Source organism: Patiria miniata, unplaced genomic scaffold, assembly GCF_015706575.1.
Source record: "Patiria miniata isolate m_02_andy unplaced genomic scaffold, ASM1570657v1 HiC_scaffold_20, whole genome shotgun sequence".
Taxonomy (NCBI): domain Eukaryota; kingdom Metazoa; phylum Echinodermata; class Asteroidea; order Valvatida; family Asterinidae; genus Patiria; species Patiria miniata.
Window position 1 is genome coordinate 33,818,956 of NW_024037059.1, and position 18,806 is coordinate 33,837,761.

Below are 18,806 nucleotides of genomic sequence, written 5' to 3' on the forward strand. Positions count from 1 at the left end.
AGAAAAAAAATTGGGTTGAAAGAGTTTTCACAGTTTGAGAAAAATGAGTTTTTTCACTGGTTTTTCTTAACTACACGAAAGCAATGGAAAGTCCACACTAGTCATGTGAAACAAGTGTGGGTGTGTGTGTGGGTGTGCGTGTGCTGTGTGGTCCTACAGGAAGAATAAACACAAAGGGGAACTTAATTACTATGTGCACAGGCCTGGGAAACCATATAATCATATAATGAACATTGACAATATACATGTAAACTTATGTGTGCCCATGATTAGCCTGGCAATAACATGTACACAACCTGTTTAACATGACCACAAATATGGAGGCAAAGGGCTCAAAATACTTATTAACAACCCCAAACATTGGTACAATAGCACATAGATTCATGGAAAGACCCTAAATACTATGAAACCCTCAATATCCCCAGTAAAGTGCCCACAAACATGTGTATATTATAAGCACGCGTATGGCATGACGTGTAATACCCATAGTACAGCGTAAATTGCAAAATGGACAATAAACATGGAGTAAATCCCACTAAATATCATATCTTAATCAACCGAAATTTCTGTAATTCACGCACAGGGTTTTTTTTTATAGTGAACCTGGTAATTTGAATTAAGGCAAATGATGATTAGGAGTCATAAACAAGGATTTTACGGAGCAAGAATTAACGGTAAGCAACGTGATTCGATAAGGGATTGGACAATTATAACAGTAAATCACAAGAGGGCGCTGTTGTGCGCTCTGGTTGCAACATGTTTCCCAGGCTGCATCCGAATCAGTGTCTAGAGCACGTCCATGCCCAGTGAAAGTACGCGGGGACGCGCTGACAATAATTCGTAGCCGTAGCTCCGTGCATAGAGCTACATAGAGTTTGTATGCTACGTAGAAGCCCGTTTCGGACACGGCCTGAGGCGCCCGACGGACGTTGCATGTCCTTATGGGATACTTACCCAAGTAACCGGTTCGGCGAGTCGGTCACTAGGGCCAGGCTCGAGTAAGCGCGAGAAGTCACGTGAGAGGTAAATCGAACGCTGTCGCGCTTGCACGAGTACGCGCGTGCGGAAGCAATCGAACGCACTGTAGATTCTAGTTTCTACCATGGTACATCCACCAGAAGGGGTGTCACTAGTCTTGTCAGGCCCTAGTGGCTTGTACAAAATTGGCGGGAAACCTACTGGGCTTGTGAACATTTTACATAGGCCTGTTCACATATGGACTGCCATGGATCGCCCCTGCTGACAAAATGGACCAGTCTTGATCTTCACGGGCAATTCCGTGGTTTTAATGGCTATTTAGGGTGTGAAGGTTACCATGAATAAATGACTGTGGTTAGTTGGGATTTGACGGCAGGGTGGCTCAAATATTACATGGTGGTAGGGGAAAAAAATCCCAGCAACGGTCAGGTATGTGTAGAATTAAGGGGCGGCTCCGTGTAAGTTAATGACTAATCAAGAAAAGAAGGAAAGGTTTATACTATACTGTCTCATCAGTTCGTATAAATTTTCCTTATAACATCTCCTTGCGTAGACGTACTCTGCGCTGTGTCTAATAGTGTTTTTCTCCATAACAACGAGAACTTCCCGCGCCAACGTCACAAGACCAGGCGAGGTGTTGTCCAGCGTGCTGTCGGCGCTAGAGTCGCGGGCAGGCACGGCGAAGGAATCGGCCGAACTGCTCGAGCTACTGGGGACATTGCTGGACTTCGACTTCAGTGGTTCAGACCCTGCCCTCCTGGAGGAATATGCCAAGGTGAAACTCCTTTATTGGATGAATTCTTCTTGTAAACTATTGTATATCAAGTACCCTCTCGTAAGCCAACTTATAAATTGGCACGCAAAACTGGTTGTAATTCACACAGATATTTTTGACCGATTAGGCCGCTCAAGTTTACACAGCCATTCGGAGTCGGAAAAAAACCGAGATGTAAAAACGTTTCGTTTTTAGATCCCAATTAAAATAAAATGTAGATATCACAGACATTTAAATTAAGCAGCTAACGGAAGACAATTGTATTCTAAAATATTCAACATAAAAGCCCATCCAAAATGGATAGCGCCCTCACGGCATAGAACACCCTCTATGCGTAGTAAATTTCAATATAATCTATCTTGCACTATTTCTTTTAAGGGGGAGATTTCGCCTCAGCCCTCCCTCATAGCGGCGTAGGGGAGGGGGGGCATCAAAAACCACCACCGTCACGTGATTTTGCGGAGGCCGGGTGACCCGACCTGTCTACCTTTTAGTACGGTGGCTACAAAAAAATAGTTTCCCCCACTAGTCTACCCCCATTGTAACATACCCCCCCCCCCCTCCTATAGATGGGAATGCTAGCTACGCCGCTGCACCCCAGAATGTTAAAGATGCTTATTTTGATCTTCTGGTATTGGTATAAGTGTCTATATATTGCCATTCAATTTTTCATTTATTTTTTTGAACAGTTACTTGTTGATGTGCTTCGGAAGACATCTTCAAATCCTATTGCTATGGAAACGGTGAGTTCTATATTTATTGAAAGTATTCTTAATTGGAAGCGGAGGGGACGATTTCCTAGTTGAGGACCGTGACCCTGTTCCCAATTATTTTATTATGGTCTCGTAAAAGGATTCAATTGCCAACGCACGTAAAAGAAAGTGTACCCCCAAGGCACACTTTTGTAAGATCCACCCTATAATTATTGTTCTTTTGTTCGAAACCATTTCTGTCGGAATATTTTACATCGACCAGCCCTATCTTCACTTTGCTCGAGGTCTCTCTCTTTAAATCGATGGGTAATTATCTTGATAAGTGCCTTTAAGTGTTATACACATATAGAGTTATACACCCATAGAGTGCCTTCTCCACCGCCTTCAGAAAATGAGGCAAACAAAATGCATAGCCCTCTGAAAATTGACCCAGTTTCTGGTGGTGCTTCCAAAAATGAAGCGCGAAGAAAAATTACACTACTCCACGGGAGTCATTAAGACAGCACTATGCGTTATTAGTAAAATGTTTAATACCGGGAAAAGTGAGCTGAGATCCCGTTTGGTTTCTGTTTTCAGTTTTAAAACTTGTAACATAAAAGAGCTGCTTTGGACTCCCTGAATAGATAATGACGTCAATCCAGACAGCAACTCCAACTTGAGGTTCCTGAACAAGACATCTTGAGGTTCCTAAACAAGACATCTTGAGGTTCATGAACATGTGAGATTAAATAAACACGTAAGGTCGACCAATATTTTCTCTTTTTCATCGGTACACAGTCACGTGACTTTGTTTTAGATTGCATGGCAACCATCACGCAGATTGCCAAGGCGGTCGGCAGGGCGTGGCCAGAGGGATCATCAATGCGCATGCACCAGGATGACACAGGTAAATTAGAGCCCTGATCGACACTTACGCTTACGGTCCCCATAACTACTCATTTAAGTCATCGCAAATCAATAATTTCTTTTATTGTGTGAACAGATGTTGTTCTGAGAAATAAGGAAGAGCAAATACAACAAGAGGAACACTCTTTCGGCATCGCCAGTTCGTTCATTTTGTTCGATCAAGAGGTCATGACCCCGCCGGTTGTTCTTGTCGAGAGCCAATCAGCAGATTTTCTGGGCTACAGCGCAGGTGCAGCTCGTACTCATGGATTACACTTACAAAAGTAGAACTAAAATTACCTTTCGAATATTAAAGCGAACAACTTTAAATCGTATTTAAAATACCCCCCAGATATCTACATTATGTTCAAAACTTTGAGATGACAATTTTGGTTCTATAGTCACTACGCAAAATATGAAATAAATTATATCATCTATGTTTTTTTTTTTTTAAATAAAAGTGACCTTCATAATTCATCATGAGAATTTATCTCGAAATACAAAATCACTAGAAAATTGAAAAATCTGTGGTGAATGAGATTATTTGAAAATAGTTTTGGATATTATACAGCCTCACTTATTCTACTGATTAATTTGCATTTTATTGCAGAATTTGAGTCTACGGTGGATTACGAGTACAACGAGTTTCCTAGTGAACTGGCTATAAACATTAACGTCACAAGGTACGCTTGACTTCCACTGTTCATTCCTTTACACTAGCCAAACAGTGAGAACTTAAGGGAGATATGTAGGCCTTCGCTCTCACATACTAGACTTTGGATGATGATTGGGATTTCCGACCTCGGCTTCCTCTCTCGGCTTAAGATCATTTCAGAAGAGCGGATTGAATTCTATATATCAGACCTTACCCTATCAGGACCGGGCTTTTAGTATCTTGTCAGGACCAGGGGCACATTTGCCCCCCCCCCCCCCTTCCATCCTTATATCCATATGCGACGCCGATTTCCTATAATTTGGCAGGAACTTGGTTGGTTGGTATAGTCTATAATTATGACGTCATTTAGTTGCGCTGAGGTGACCACAAGAAGGCTCTTTTCTATAAAAAAAAATTTCATTTTGGTCAAAAACACAATGCTTGGCATTCTCTCTACATTTTTGTTCGATTATAAGGGTTTCAAAATTGTTACAAGCATCCTTTGGATCAATGTTCATACAATTAAACAACCTTTGGCATCCGAGGTCACCGCTAGAGGGCGATAAGTGTTTCTTACATTTTCGTGATTTTGTCCAGCAATATACCAGAATAAGACTCTGCAATGGGGCCGATTTCACGGCGCTGCTAAGCACAAACATTTGCTTAGCACAAAAAAGTCTGCCTTATAACAGCAGGTTACCAGCCAAAACTCGTAATGTATATTGCTCGTGATTAGTATTCAGCTGTTGTTTGCTTTAGCATGAAAATCACGTGAAGTTTTGGCTGGTAAACTGATTTTATAAGCCAGGTTTTTTTGTGCTAAGCATTGTTTTTTGCTTAGCGGCACCGAGAAATTTGGCCCTGATGACGTCAAACTTTGTTAACATGTGTGCTTTCTTACGGGAGCCTGGTGGGGACGACGGTTTCGTAGCCCCATAGAAAAGCGCACAAGCAAAACAAAGTGTGACGTCATCAGTAGAGAGGCTTATCGAATTTGACTTGTGAGAAGCAGGATATGGACGCGCATTCAGCCAAATAGTCCGTTAGCGTAGCGAACTAAAACTTCCAATGTGTGTATTATTGTAATTACAGTGCCTTTAAAGCTTTAAATGTCCGTGGCAAGGATTTCACCCTTCAATACTCAGTGCCCTTGTCTGAGACAGACCTGACATCGAGCAGAGAACTCATCTTATCCCACACAGAGGTATGGACATTCCTATTTATGCTGCCAGGTGCAATTGCATTAAAGGTCCTTGTTGAATATTTCCTAAACCGCGACCCATCCTCCAACAAGACGCCCGTCCATGAATCCCAACGCCACCGAAAACCAAAACCTATTTAGTTGCACTTTTCATATGTCACATTTTAAAGGCAAAATTGTGCGAGTGACAACCCATGGGTAAATGTATTTCGTGATGAACCTTTATTTATACAAATTCGCAATGAAGCACACACAGCGAGACAAAGACCAACACATTCTAAAAAGAGATTTTGGTATCCCATCATTCTCTTGAAACGTCTGGAGCAAGACATTTTGGGGAAACGTTTTCAGGTCTTCTCAAAATCGTCGACCCAATCAATTTTACTAACTACATCGCTGGTTCAGCAAATAAGCACGCACTATAGATGTTTTGAGGGTTCTGTTACGATAATACTCTAACTCATTATAGGCCTACTTCTGTTTTTCTACTCTTCTTTTCATTTTTTGTGTCTATGATTTAGGAGGTTATTATAAGGGAGGGCGGTAATGTCACCATCGTGTCCGTATCATCGACAACCAAATGTAAAGCCCGAAGCAACCTGGACAGACGGTATGTGACCTAACCCATGTAACTTTGCTGGAATCTACCGCCTGTTATATAGTAGATGATGTTTTATTTCATCGATTTCATTTGCCTAATGAGTGACCACTGGTCATCATTTCCGCGTGCGTGAGGTGCGTGCGCATGGAATATCCGTGCATTGATTGTGTGTTCGCTAGTACCTCTCGCCCTGCAAACAGGGCGCTGGGAAGGGCAGATGACCGAATCTTGTGAAGGAAGTACGCACGGCATCATGGGTAACTTATCATGACCTTTGTATGTAGCTAGCGCGCTAGTATGATAAACAGCTGTAGCGAGTTTGTGCGCTGCATCTTCGTCACAGGTCACGCACATCTATCCAATGAGAGCTCAAAGAGATCAGCCCTTCCCAGTACTGTTTGCAGGGCAGGTGTACGAGCGAATGATGATGCATGGAAGTATAGCTATACTGACAGTGATGATGATAATAATTATGATTTAGGTTTATTGGGTTTTTTCAGTCTTGCAACTGACAAACTGAATGGATGCAAGATCTTGCACATCGATGGCAGAACTAGGTCATGTGATTGTAATCACGTGGATGACGTCACTGTCTTCATCAAGGCAAGTCTGATTTCTCTCTTAAAATGTGGCAATTGGAGTAACATCCTAGTTATTCATTCTTTCTTTTTCTATTTCTTTTAAGGTGTGGAAAATCGGTATTTCTGGGATTTTCAGATGGTCCATTTCAATCAGCTGTGTCGTGTCCTTCATTGCCATTACCATCGCCGTGGCCATCCTTGGATATGCACGGTAACAATATTTTTTAAACTCAATAGCCCCCTCTCTATTGACAGACATGAAAATAGGGAACGGGAAACCCGTTATCATCACTTGTAGCACGTGGTTACTATCTCATAGCAAGTTCCGTAACTCATATCCGAGTACAAAACGTACAAAATAGAGAGCGGTTGACCGTCTCTATCTGTTGAAATGCCTCGGACAAACGATTGAAGAGCAGTGTTTATACTTCATGGTTTCTAGCTTTATTGATTTTTGTTTCTTTTCGATTTTTTTTTACTTTGGATTTTATTGGTCTGTTTAGATGCTTATGGAAGGGAGATGAGGATTTGTTCCGCACCATGGTTCTCGTTACCATAGCAGCGACTGATATGTGTCTTTTACTGTCAGTGCAGGAAATTGAGAGTGAAGTAAGTTTTAAACTTAATTTTTTTGGGGGGGGGAGAGAGTGGTTAAACATGAGTTTTGGGCTACCTCCATGGTTTGTTTGTGGGAATGATAATTTTGCTAAGAAGTTTTGTTTCTTTTCTTCCGGTCCTTAAATATCTGATTACCATAACCCAGCCTTCTCGGTACATTTTTCCCCTGTCTTTTATTCATCAGATTTTCTGCAAAGCAAATGCCATCGTCTTGCACTTTTCCTACCTGTCGATTTCCGCATGGATGTTTGTTCGAGGTTCCTTACTCCTCCGCCAATCACACAAGCCGTTACATGGCGCCACGGAGTCACTTCCAAGGCGACGTATCGGCTTTTTGATTGGACTAGGCGTCCCCTCAGTCGTTGTTTTCATTTCAGGCGCTACCTCAGTGTCTCAGTACACGTCCGAGTTTGGGTAATTTATGTGCGGCTACACTTTCTTTCGTGGTATCAATCATTATCGTTAATTGGTGCCTCCTAATATTTTGAAAAATACATCTATTAGTGAAATATAGGTCTTCTTATCAGAAATTGTTGAAGTGCTGTATTCTTTTAAATATACAGATGTCTGGCCGACTTTAAGGCTCTTTTATGGGTGTTTCTGTTGCCGGCAATTATAGTCTCGAGCGTGAGTATTGGAACATTTTTTTTTGTGGCATTTTCTTGGTTACTCTGTATTTAGCTGTAGGCCGAACTGTTGTAAATGTTGGTTTGAGTGTGTTTGTGCTCAGCAGCAAAGGAATTACATTTTTAGAAGGCAGTATTAAGTAAAAAAAAAAAAAAAAAAAAACCTTGTCCGAACTGTCAATTTTAATTTAATAGTAATTTAAAGAAAAAGTTACATGCTACTCATTACAATCTGAATTATGTTCAACTCTTCTCCTTGTTTATCCCTCAATGTTCGTATTAGCTGGCTTTCTGCCTCGTCATCATTGCTGCTACGTTTGCACTAATGAGTGGAATGCCTGCGCAGAACGCCAGCGAAATAGAGTAAGTACATGTACAACCAATTTTTCTGTTTTGTTTTGTTTGTTTCATTCTAGACAAATAATAAATTTCGCAATCAGCGTGTGAATACTTTTTAAGCTATATATAAAATTTCGAGCTTTCTTTCCTTCCCCTACCCCAAAAGAAATGATCTTCAAAGATTTGCACTGACGGCTGTTCTGGCAGTGGCAGCGGTGGTCTTGATGCCATCATCATTGGCTACGCCCACTGGTAAAGTAACAGCAAACGAATGGCTCTTCGTTGTTGTCAACTCACTTCTCGGACCATGCGTGTTGTCTCTATCCTGCTTTACGGACTCCAAGGTGAACACAAAATTATCATTTTTATACGAGGCATTTATAATTTGTTTTATTCATTTTTGCTTTTTGATGACCATTGTACAAAATCAATTAAAGTTTACCATATAATATTACATTCTAGGATTGATTTCTGTCCTCGTTACATTCACTATAGACTGACTTTTGAATACAATATTCAAAGATTAATATAAGTGAATATCATTATTTGTAGTATTACTTCGATGTATTAATTTGTTTGCAATTAGGTTCGCAAAGCTCTTGCCCTTCGGGTTGGTCAGAACAAGAAACGCACTGACAACCTATCAGTGTCTGCACAAAAGGTAAATGTATTAAAGCAAAGTCATTAGTGTTTACTCTAATTGCTTTTTTCTTCCTTTGAATCCACCGACAGTTTAATGTCACAAATACAATATTATAACCTACCAAAAAACGAATGAGTATCTCTAACAACAACTTAGACAAAATATTGACTGGTGTTCCTTGTTATTGAAAATTGACCTGGAATTTAGTTAAGCATTCAAAGATTCATACTAGTTGGATTTGACTCCAATTTTAGTTATTTGCGAGACCATTGTTCTATACTGACTGGGAACATCTAGTCAGCTTTGACTGATTTTCAGTTGCAACCAGCTGACCCTGAATAGCTAGTCAAATTTAACTTGTTTTTAGTCAAATCTGACTGATGATTTGTTTAGTCCACCTGCCCATATATTGCGTGTGCTCTACTCGCCTATACGCCTTTGGATGGGGATGATTAGAAGATCCATGATTGTATAGACTTTGGGCCTTTTCTATGGCACTGTATGATTCCATTTTCGTCAACATGTCTGGGACACGGGGGATCAGCAGCTTCAAGATAACCAATATCTTACAGCTATTTGGAGAAGAATACAGTCCAAAATTTGGTACATTATATTAAAATCTATACACACTGGCATAAATAAGCCATTAGCTTTCCCTGCCAAAACAGTTATTGAGGGATGTGGCCCTCCCCCCTCCTCATCCCCAGGATCGAAGCACAAAGTACGCCAACCCAATAGGATTTTTGCATTCAATCTGGAGCTTGGAAATCTACATAGAAACAATAACAAAGAGTCACTATTTTATTTTTTTCAAGTGAGCTTCACTTTTGCTCCAAAATCATTATTCCATGCAAGAGCGAGCTCACCGGCAATTCAGCGATTAATGTCAGCGCTATATTTTCCTAACGCTAACCCCAACCCCAACCCCAACCCTAATCCTACCCCTAACGTAAAGTTAAAAAGTAAAAAATGAAGAAGATATAAATTGTTTGCAACAGGATTCATCAGAGGGAATCCCCAAGGACCGTGGAGCATCGTACATCGACGTTGACTTCACCCCCGTGATCCCGTGGCATGGGGCGTCCAATCACCGCCCAGACTCCCCCATCGTGTCCGCTGACAATGACGGCTTCGAAGGTATTTCTAATTGCGAGAGATATGCAACAAGTCTACGTGGGCATTTTTTAAGATAAATGTAATGAACACATTGGTGTCAAATTCATGTAGCTGTTCAGCAGAAAACAAGTGCTTAGCAATTTCATAGGCTGAGCATAAAAAAGCCGAGAATCAATCCTAACCATTCTACGACACGCCTGTGCTATGTTTCTGTGCTAAGCAATTTGAATCCTAACTCAAAAGTGAAAAATACAATCAAACAATTAACAAGCAGAGCCCGGTTCTATCTACAGGGTGAGTCAAAAACAAAGTGACCCGCAACAAATATCCTTTTTTTCTTAAAAAGCAATCAAATTTGATACACCAATGAAGTATGTCTTATAAAAGAGCATATTTGGCCACTCTTCTTTAAAAAAAAATGAATTACTGAAACAGAAACTGAAACTGTAAAAAAAAATTGCCCGTAATTTTACGGTAAAAGCGCTGTCAAACGGGTTACCAACAAAACACCGTTAAATTACGGTCAGTAACGGGTTTCCTAAAATGATGGTGACAGTAATTTCAACACGAATTTCCCGTAAATCTAACGGTAATTTGCCGTATAATGGAATACCAAGTAGGGAGGCGTCGGGGCTGGGGTGCAGGGGGATAGGTTCCAGTTACGGTAGCTGGGAGTGGGTTATGCATACGTTCTACAGCTTATAGGCCTAATTGTCTTTTTTCAGTGGTTTTCAAATCATTTTAGGTGATGTTATTTTTAAGTTGCAACATTACTTGCATCTGTAAGTTGTTATGTAATTTTCATTTACAACTTTTTACTGATATCGCAATAATTCTGCAATATCATGGTATTAAGGCTTTGAGAGAACAATGACTAGCTTTGCACTAAACACGTAGCGAACCTTGGGTGTTTGCTATGTAGGTGTGTATACGAATCACAGCTTTAAAAAAGGCGGTGTGAGGGTTTGAAAGTGGAGGGGTTTTGAAAGGTGACGAATGCAAAAACATTATCAGTCCCAGTATGCGCATGTCAGGCCACCAGGTTTACGGGAAATTCACTTAGCACATTTTTTTTCTTGGGACGGTTTGAACAATAACGGTCATAAACCGTAAAAATTACGAGAAATGGACAGTGTTTTTACGGGTTTTGTTTACAGTGCATGCCATCAGAAATTATCCATGTTTTACTAACAGAACACATTTGTATAGCAGTCCATGGAATGCCATTGGAAGCTATTGAGCTGAGTGAGCATTACAGATTACACATGGGCATTCAAATACAAAATGAGATAATTATAATTGAAATCAAGATAAACATTAATTTTTGAGATTTTGTTTTTTGTATATGAGGAACAAGTCAACTTTTATTTCCTGAAATTTTGATGGCGATTTGTGTATGTTTTCCTTTGAAAGTTCTCGTTCATTTATCGAGATGGGAGAATGTTTCATTGTACTCAATCGGTATTTATCAGTTCGTAGAACGGTAAATGATCAGTGGTGGACAGCGGAGTTTTGTGATTGTTTTATTGAAATATCACTTGGGAATAGAGTATGCAAATTGCGTGAAATTTTCACAGTAACAAGTCCATAAGATGTACTTATCCCTATTTTTTTATGAAGTAGAGGAAGCCTAATATTGATATTTTTTTTTACATTCGGTCACTTTCTTTTGACATTTCTCAGTGTTTCTCAGCTCATGCACGAAATTGGCCCCTGAACATTAAGTTAAGATCATTGTGTATTAATCCTGATTTCTATGATTTATAGAATTATGTTGGGGTTGTTTTTGTTTTTATTTATGTCAATGATTTCAGGTTGTCCAGAGATCAACCTGCGAGCATTAGCCTGTTCGACACCTACTCCTCCCCCTTCGATGCGACCCGTGAGTCACAAGAATTTATATATTCATTAATGAGTTCAAAAATATTTCTTAAGCTTTGATTGTCTAAACTGAGCAAACAAACTTTTTAAAGTTTTGAGAAACCGGTTTTCATAATTAAAAAAAAATGTATTAATAGGTACAAGTTGAAAGATGTGACAAATAAAAAAAAGCTAAAAAAGGGCTGTAACGCCTTTTAAAAACAAGACATTTTATATACAAGAACAAAATACAGTTCACAACAATTTCAACATTATTGGTAAACGTATGGAGAATACAGTAAACTATATTACCTTCGTAAGACGGGAATCTGTGTACACAACAAAATGGAACGACTTGCAACTTAAGTTACAAAACCTGTTAATGAAGGGAGAATTTAACTGAGACAATGAATACCTTTTCCTGCTTATGTTGGTGCTTTATGCGTGTGTGGGTCTGGGAATTGGTGGACACTTTGCTCGGCCATATATTGTGTTCATACAACTCAAGTATAACAGCTTTGCATTCAAATACCGGTTTTGACTTTTGCATATTAGACCACGCCTCATTTTTTTTGTTTTCTGTACTCTCGAGATACCGGTACGGCCCGGATGCACGGACGGTGCCGTATAGCCGTCTTCACACGTTAGCCGGCCGCCGTGGGCTGTACTACTTGGTACTTGTTAAAAACACAAACTGCTCAAAAAACAAAACACAACAAGCCCCGCAGCCTGTGCTCATGGGTTAAAATAATGTGGTAAATAAAAAGAGGAATAAATAAGTGCAATAAATAAATTGTTAAAAGGGAGTTTTAAGACAAATCGACCATTCATTTACAATATTTTCTGGCAGGATTCCAGCATGTCTGAGCTGGATCTGGAACTTCTTCCCGGCATGGTGTTAATGGACGAGCCCAAACTCGTTAAAGAGGTGAGTTGAAGAACGTTACTTTTCACCTTTTGAATCTGTGAAGTTCCCCGACACAGAATGTCTTTATGCAGTCCAATCTTTATTATAAGTTCAGGATTAATCCAGATTCGTTAACGAGCTCGGTTCTCTTAAGATACCTTTTTTTCACTTTTTAACCTTTGACTTTTTACCCCGAAGACAGAATGATGTAGCCATGAATGTCATTATTCATGTGTTCATAATATAACACTTTGACAAGTCCAAACTCATTAAAGAGGGGAGTTCTAATCAATCACTTCCTACCTGTGAGCTTGACAACCTCCTGAGTCAGGATACTGCGTGCAAGTGTAATTACGTGTAAGATACTACTTAGTGTACTCAGTGATATGATGACGCTCTGAGAAATGATTCTATCTGTCATATTTTGAATTATGTCTGTGCAGGTAAAGACTTCCCACCGGGTGTTCGTGAGGGGGTCCTGGCACGTGGAGGAGGAGAAAGTAGTAAGGAAGGTGTATCGGCGACCCCGATCCAGCAGGGAAACATCAACAGTATAAAAAGTGGGGAATATTACACGAGGAGGTGTTATTTTGTGACTGAATGTTGATGTCAAACGGAATGAGAATTTGTCGAAGTAACTTCTGAATTCTTATCGCAGTAAATAATGAAACACAATTAATTAAATTGAATTTAAATGACAAATTTGTACAGTGTAAGAAAAACAGAAAATTATCAATATGTTAACAAAAGGGTACAAATATATACACACTGGTGTATTTGTTTTTAATATTATGAGCAACACGCGTATGGAAATTAAGGCCATGATAATAATGCAATGAGTATATGCTCTCACAATTTCCCTGGTACCAGCAGTAAATAGCCTCGGTATCTTGTGAAACATAATAACTCTGACCCATAATATTGCAACTAGGGTTACACTTTTGCGGGCGCCTTGAAATTAACCCTTTAGTCCACATTTCTGAACGAAATGACGTCACAATTTCTAAAGTCGACTCAAATTGGCTGGCGCGCAGGGTCGCATCAAATTTGCACTGCCTAGATATATCATAGCGGAGGGGGCTCCTTTGTAAAAGGTGTGATACTCAAACTAGTATTCGCTTGGCATGCTCGGACAATTAAGGTCAAGGCTCTTAGGTGGCGGCACCTTTAAGTGTAAACGCACCAGGAACAATGGTAAAATGGAATTAGTTTTATCATTGCAACCAGATCAATAATAATTATTGGAATCGGAAGACACCATGGCAATGAATTCTCAAAGATATTGTCTATTCAACTGAACACCGTAGGAATATTTGTGTTATAAATATCTTACTATATTTTACTAAATTCGTAGATAAGCTACTGGAACGCACCCAATGATGTCGTATAAGGTGTGAAGACTGTTAGGACTGTTAGGGTTAGCCACGCATTCCACGTACATAAATCACACAACCACAAACAACAATTTTACCTGCTACTTTTATTGAACATTATCATAAAAAAGTACCTTAAAATGGTAAAATGTTTTGCAGGAGACTGCCACCAAGCAAGAAAAAAACACACAATATATTTCGCTTTCCAGAGGAATTTAATCAAATACATATGTAGTCATAAATACACAATTTACCCATTCCTATTGGTCGAGAGCCAGTCACGTCGCCGGTCTTAAACGGTTGATAAATAAAAACGACTGGCTGGTCTTAAACATTTTATCGTTTGATCGTTCACACTCTGACATATCGTCACCGTTTTCACGAAGAGGCGAATTTAATATTTAACTGTCTGAACAAACATTCGAGATAATCGCGTTTAAAGTTGGTTCTTTTTTCCTTTAACAACTTGAAACTTAAAAATTCATGTAAATATGTACGATTTAGGTATCAGAGGAAAGAAGAGATTCGTGAAAACGAAAAAACAAACAATTAGCATATTCGCCCCTTCGTGAAAACGCTAAAGTGAGTACGCGCAGATTTCGCCCTACTGCGGTCTGAGTCAATTATTTTTTGAACGGTCCGCGCAGATTTTGCCCCACTGCGCGTGCGCCTTAAAATTCGCCCCTTCGTGAAAACATTTCATTGCCCGCGCCTGAAATTCGCCCCTTCGTGATAACGCTTCATTGTATAACAAGGTATTTATTTACTGAAAGTTTATTAATACCATGGAGTGCGGTAATTCGCCCCTTCCTGAAAAAGCAAAACGGCACTTGTGGCAAATTCGCCCATTCGTTAATTAGGTTAATTGGGAATCTCATTAATTTTTTGACAGTATAGTTTCACCAGGTTGTAGATATTAGTATATACTTGATCATTTTCACCAAAAAAACCCAACAAATTTCGAAAAACAGATGATTTTCATGAGATTCGCCCCTTCGTGAAAACGGTGACGATATTCGCAATACTACAAATGTGTCCATATTTCGAGAGTGGCTAAATTCACACTGCAACGGCACCGCTGCGTTCAGGGCCACATCGCGTAGTACGCTCAATGCGCGCGCCAATCTCCATATAAGGAGTTGTTTACGACTACTCCCGAGAGGCACATAACATACCTAGAGGGGTGTTTCGAAAAACATGAATTAAAATTATTGAACAAAATCGTTGGGAATTTTTAATTTTTGACTGGTTTTGACTTTTTGACCGAATAGGTATTTTTCAATGGGAATAATTATGTGCTCGGCCAGTTTTGAACAAGTCCGTTTAAGACCAGTTTAGGGCCTGGTCGCCGCCTTCGTCTTCGGCTTAGGCCATTATCAGCGTCAAATTCCGAAACGGCGGACTCGTTTAAAACCGGCCAATCACATATTTCATCCCTTAATAATTTTAGGCTCGCAGCATGCAGCCATAGCGAAACAGCGGTGTTCACGTTGGCCGCTGCAGTGTGTGTAAACCAGTATGGGTTGCACTTCTGAGTGACGTCACTGCTTCGGCAGCGTAGAATCAATACCTTGCATGGGTGCATTTTAATAGTTTATTTTTACCAGTTGTAAAAAGTACATTAGTATTGACTTAGAAGAATAGCCAAGTTGAATGTGCATTTTGTTCAAACCCTCCGCAGATCTATGATGTTATGAATGTATATGTAGGTTTAGGAAGCATGACAGTAAAATAGGTTAAAGGGTCTCTTCCTCGACTATCATCTCTGTGGCCCGGGTTCGAATCCAAGCCAGAGCCGACATTCTCGACATGATGTTCAAGGACAAATTGATAATACGGAAATTACAAAACCTTACTCCACTAAATTTCTTGAATTGTATATTGACAAAGATCTTTCAAAAAGCATGTTCAATCATGTCAAGATATATAGGCATTACATGTAACCTGAAAGCATTCTTCCCACAGAATATTTTATTGAAGTTGTACAATACCTTAGCATTACCATACTTATCATATAGTGTACTTGCATGCATGGGCAATTGTGGCATTGGTTAGATAAATAGAATAATCAAACTCAAAGAAAAGCCTTTGCGTATAATTATTTCTACCTCCCTTCAAGAACATAGTAATCCTCGTTTCTAACAAAGTAAAACATTGAAAGCCAGTGATTTTTATCATTCCCAGCTACAGTCATGCATCAGTTAAATAATACTAACTTACCCAAATCTATCAGTTCAATGTTCATAAAAAAGGATGAGATTCACCACCATTTTACGAGACAGTTTTGGGAATTTCATTGATGCTTTGCACGCACCAAACTTGTAACCAAAACAGTCAAGCATGAGAGTCCTTAGCTGTGGAACTCATCGGACACTTCCTTAACCCTAAAGGGGCTGGGGCGGAATCCTCCCCCCCCCTCAACTTTTTCCGCGATAGCTTTGAAAATAAAATTTTCGCGACCCGAGCTGTTCTGACTTTTTAGCCTCAAGCATTGCGCATCTTTTGATAAGAAAAACATAAAAATCGGACAACGGGTTGCCGCGCTATGCGCCGTGAAAACTGAATGTTCCCAAATACGTAGTGTACACAGAGCAAAATTACCATTCGAGCATATGAATAATTAATTAGCTATAATTCCAAAACCCTTTTACCTATAGTCATGAAACTTCTTGGGTATGTTCATAATAATAATAATAATTATTATAATAATAATAATTAAAAACTTATATAGCGCCTTCCATTTTAAAAACCACAAAGCGCTGTACAAAAGAAAAAACCAAAGTACATTTATGTAAACATAAATATCAAGATAAAACCAAGATATTAATAATCAAAATGAGACCTCATAATGTACGTCATTCAAAAAAACAGAAATAAAAGCCGAAAGAAAACTTCACTATTTAAAACGACCAAACGCATTGTGAAACAGGCCAAACACTATGTTAAACAATTCAAACAACAACTGGATCAACCGAATAATTGATAAAATTAACACATAATTTTATCAAAACTAGAACCAATGCTAAAATTGTAAAAAAAAAATATGAAGTACAAAACTGACTTAAAGTGGTCAATAACCCAAATGATCGTTACAAAATACAAAGCACACAAAAGATTCGACAAGCAACGAAAAAACTACAACAGAATCACAATTACCTCAAAACCAGAAACATACATGAACTGACATAAAAATATAACAAGTCAATTTACATTAAAGTCACAACGCACAAACATCCACAATCAATCAAAAGTATACAAACAACTAAAACAAATATCGACATCGTGAATCACAAAATCGAAACAAGACAAAGAGATGAAAGTAGTAAAAAATTGGCAAATTACTAAACTAACAAAATCACGAAGTTGCTGACATCACGTAAAGAAGGTTTAACCAGTTACAAATAGATGGGTTTTTAAAGCCTTCTTAAAAAGATGAAGAGACGTGATGGAGCGAATGTTGGCTGGTAACTTGTTCCAGACTGACACTGATGATTTAGCAAAAGACGTATCACCGTAGAAAATTGTTCGACTTGGACTCGGATGGCTGAGGAGGTGTTGAGTTGAAGAACGCAGGGCGCTGCTGGGTTAATGTCGTTGAGCGCCTTGAATGTCAGAAGTGCAACCTTGTGGTGGATGCGTTGCCTTACCGGTAGCCAATGCAAGTCACGGAGGATGTTCATGATAAGTTGTTCTACGGAATCCGCCCCCCCCCCCCCCGGCTGAGAGATGGTCAAAATAACCCAGCCCTTTTAGGGTTACAAAGTACGTGGAGGTTTCTCTATTTCAACGTAAATATAAGACGTGTTAACTTGAAACTTATCTAGTCTCACGAGGTTACAGGTTACAGGTTTCGTTTATGTGTTCGTGATTTATGCTACGAATCATTTTAATCATTTCAAACTATAATACTTGAATTAATGTTAGTGGGGCCCCTACTCGACAAGCTTTGCTTTTTGGGGACCCCAATCCACCTTTATCTTAATTAATGTTCAAACATTAAGTGATATTTGTCCTGATGCACAACGTTATGTGGAAAATAAAGTAATTGATTGATTGATTGACAAGTGGCGCCATGCGTAGGGACGACACAGCCGCTCAGAACACAAAACAAAACGCCAACCAACCATGCAGTTCTCAAACTGTGGTTGCATTTTATGCGAGTAAAATTGATGGTGCATTCGAAATGGCTGTTTAACCTTCAGGATTAATCCGCAGTTGTAGAACTAGTTAACAGAGTTGAATTAACATACAATTCCAGATCCGGATGAATAATGCAGGGTTTTGTTTAATCAATAAATCATTAATATGGATGCCTAGTTGTTTTACGTGACAATTTGCATACAGTATTTCATTACCAGGCATTCTAGATCATAAAATTTAAATGGTAGACTCTCCACATCATTTTAAAAGTCATCGAAATGAAACGAATTTTTAAACCTCTACAAAAACTTCTAAACTTTTCATTTTGAAAAAAAAAACCCAGCTTACACAGCTAAATTTTTCTGAAATGAATTTCATATTAATGTCTTAATTTTTACCAGTCCCTTCTCCCCGCAATTACTCAAGTGGCGTTGCACAGAAGGATATTACTGATCGGCCTGTTGACCTCTTGTTTAAGGTGTTTTCTGCACGGATCCTACACACAGGGCCAGGATAAACGACTCAGCCAAACTCCTGGTTTGATGCGTGATAACGGCCCTTATTGGTTGCAAATATCATGAATACTTGTCAACAATGACCCAGAAAGCTTAAACCGCTTCACTGCACTTACGCGGTGGCTATCAAATTTGCAGGGCTCTGTGCCCGATCTGTTGTCGGAGTCTCTCAAGCCAGCTAATTATGTTTTTGAATATTCTTGATCCTACGTTTTTGGCCTTTATTATGGAATTCTGATAAGTGATGACTACATAACATGTTAACGCCGAGCACAATATC

At 39.4% G+C, this 18,806-nt stretch overlaps 1 protein-coding gene across 1 annotated transcript; it reads left to right on the forward strand.

Annotated features, from left to right (window-relative positions):
- The first annotated feature begins 1,528 nt into the window (after nucleotides 1–1,528).
- Nucleotides 1,529–13,363, forward strand: LOC119728050 (latrophilin Cirl-like). Its single transcript, XM_038200128.1, has 18 exons — nucleotides 1,529–1,753; nucleotides 2,443–2,496; nucleotides 3,244–3,352; nucleotides 3,449–3,601; nucleotides 3,962–4,034; nucleotides 5,099–5,210; nucleotides 5,729–5,817; nucleotides 6,309–6,411; nucleotides 6,494–6,600; nucleotides 6,893–6,998; nucleotides 7,192–7,421; nucleotides 7,571–7,680; nucleotides 8,093–8,316; nucleotides 8,559–8,633; nucleotides 9,614–9,752; nucleotides 11,546–11,613; nucleotides 12,442–12,519; nucleotides 12,942–13,363. Exons 2-18 carry the CDS (start codon nucleotides 2,488–2,490, stop codon nucleotides 13,053–13,055), a joined length of 1,899 nt encoding a protein of 632 aa, XP_038056056.1. The 5' UTR covers nucleotides 1,529–1,753; nucleotides 2,443–2,487; the 3' UTR covers nucleotides 13,056–13,363.
- The last annotated feature ends 5,443 nt before the right edge of the window (nucleotides 13,364–18,806 follow it).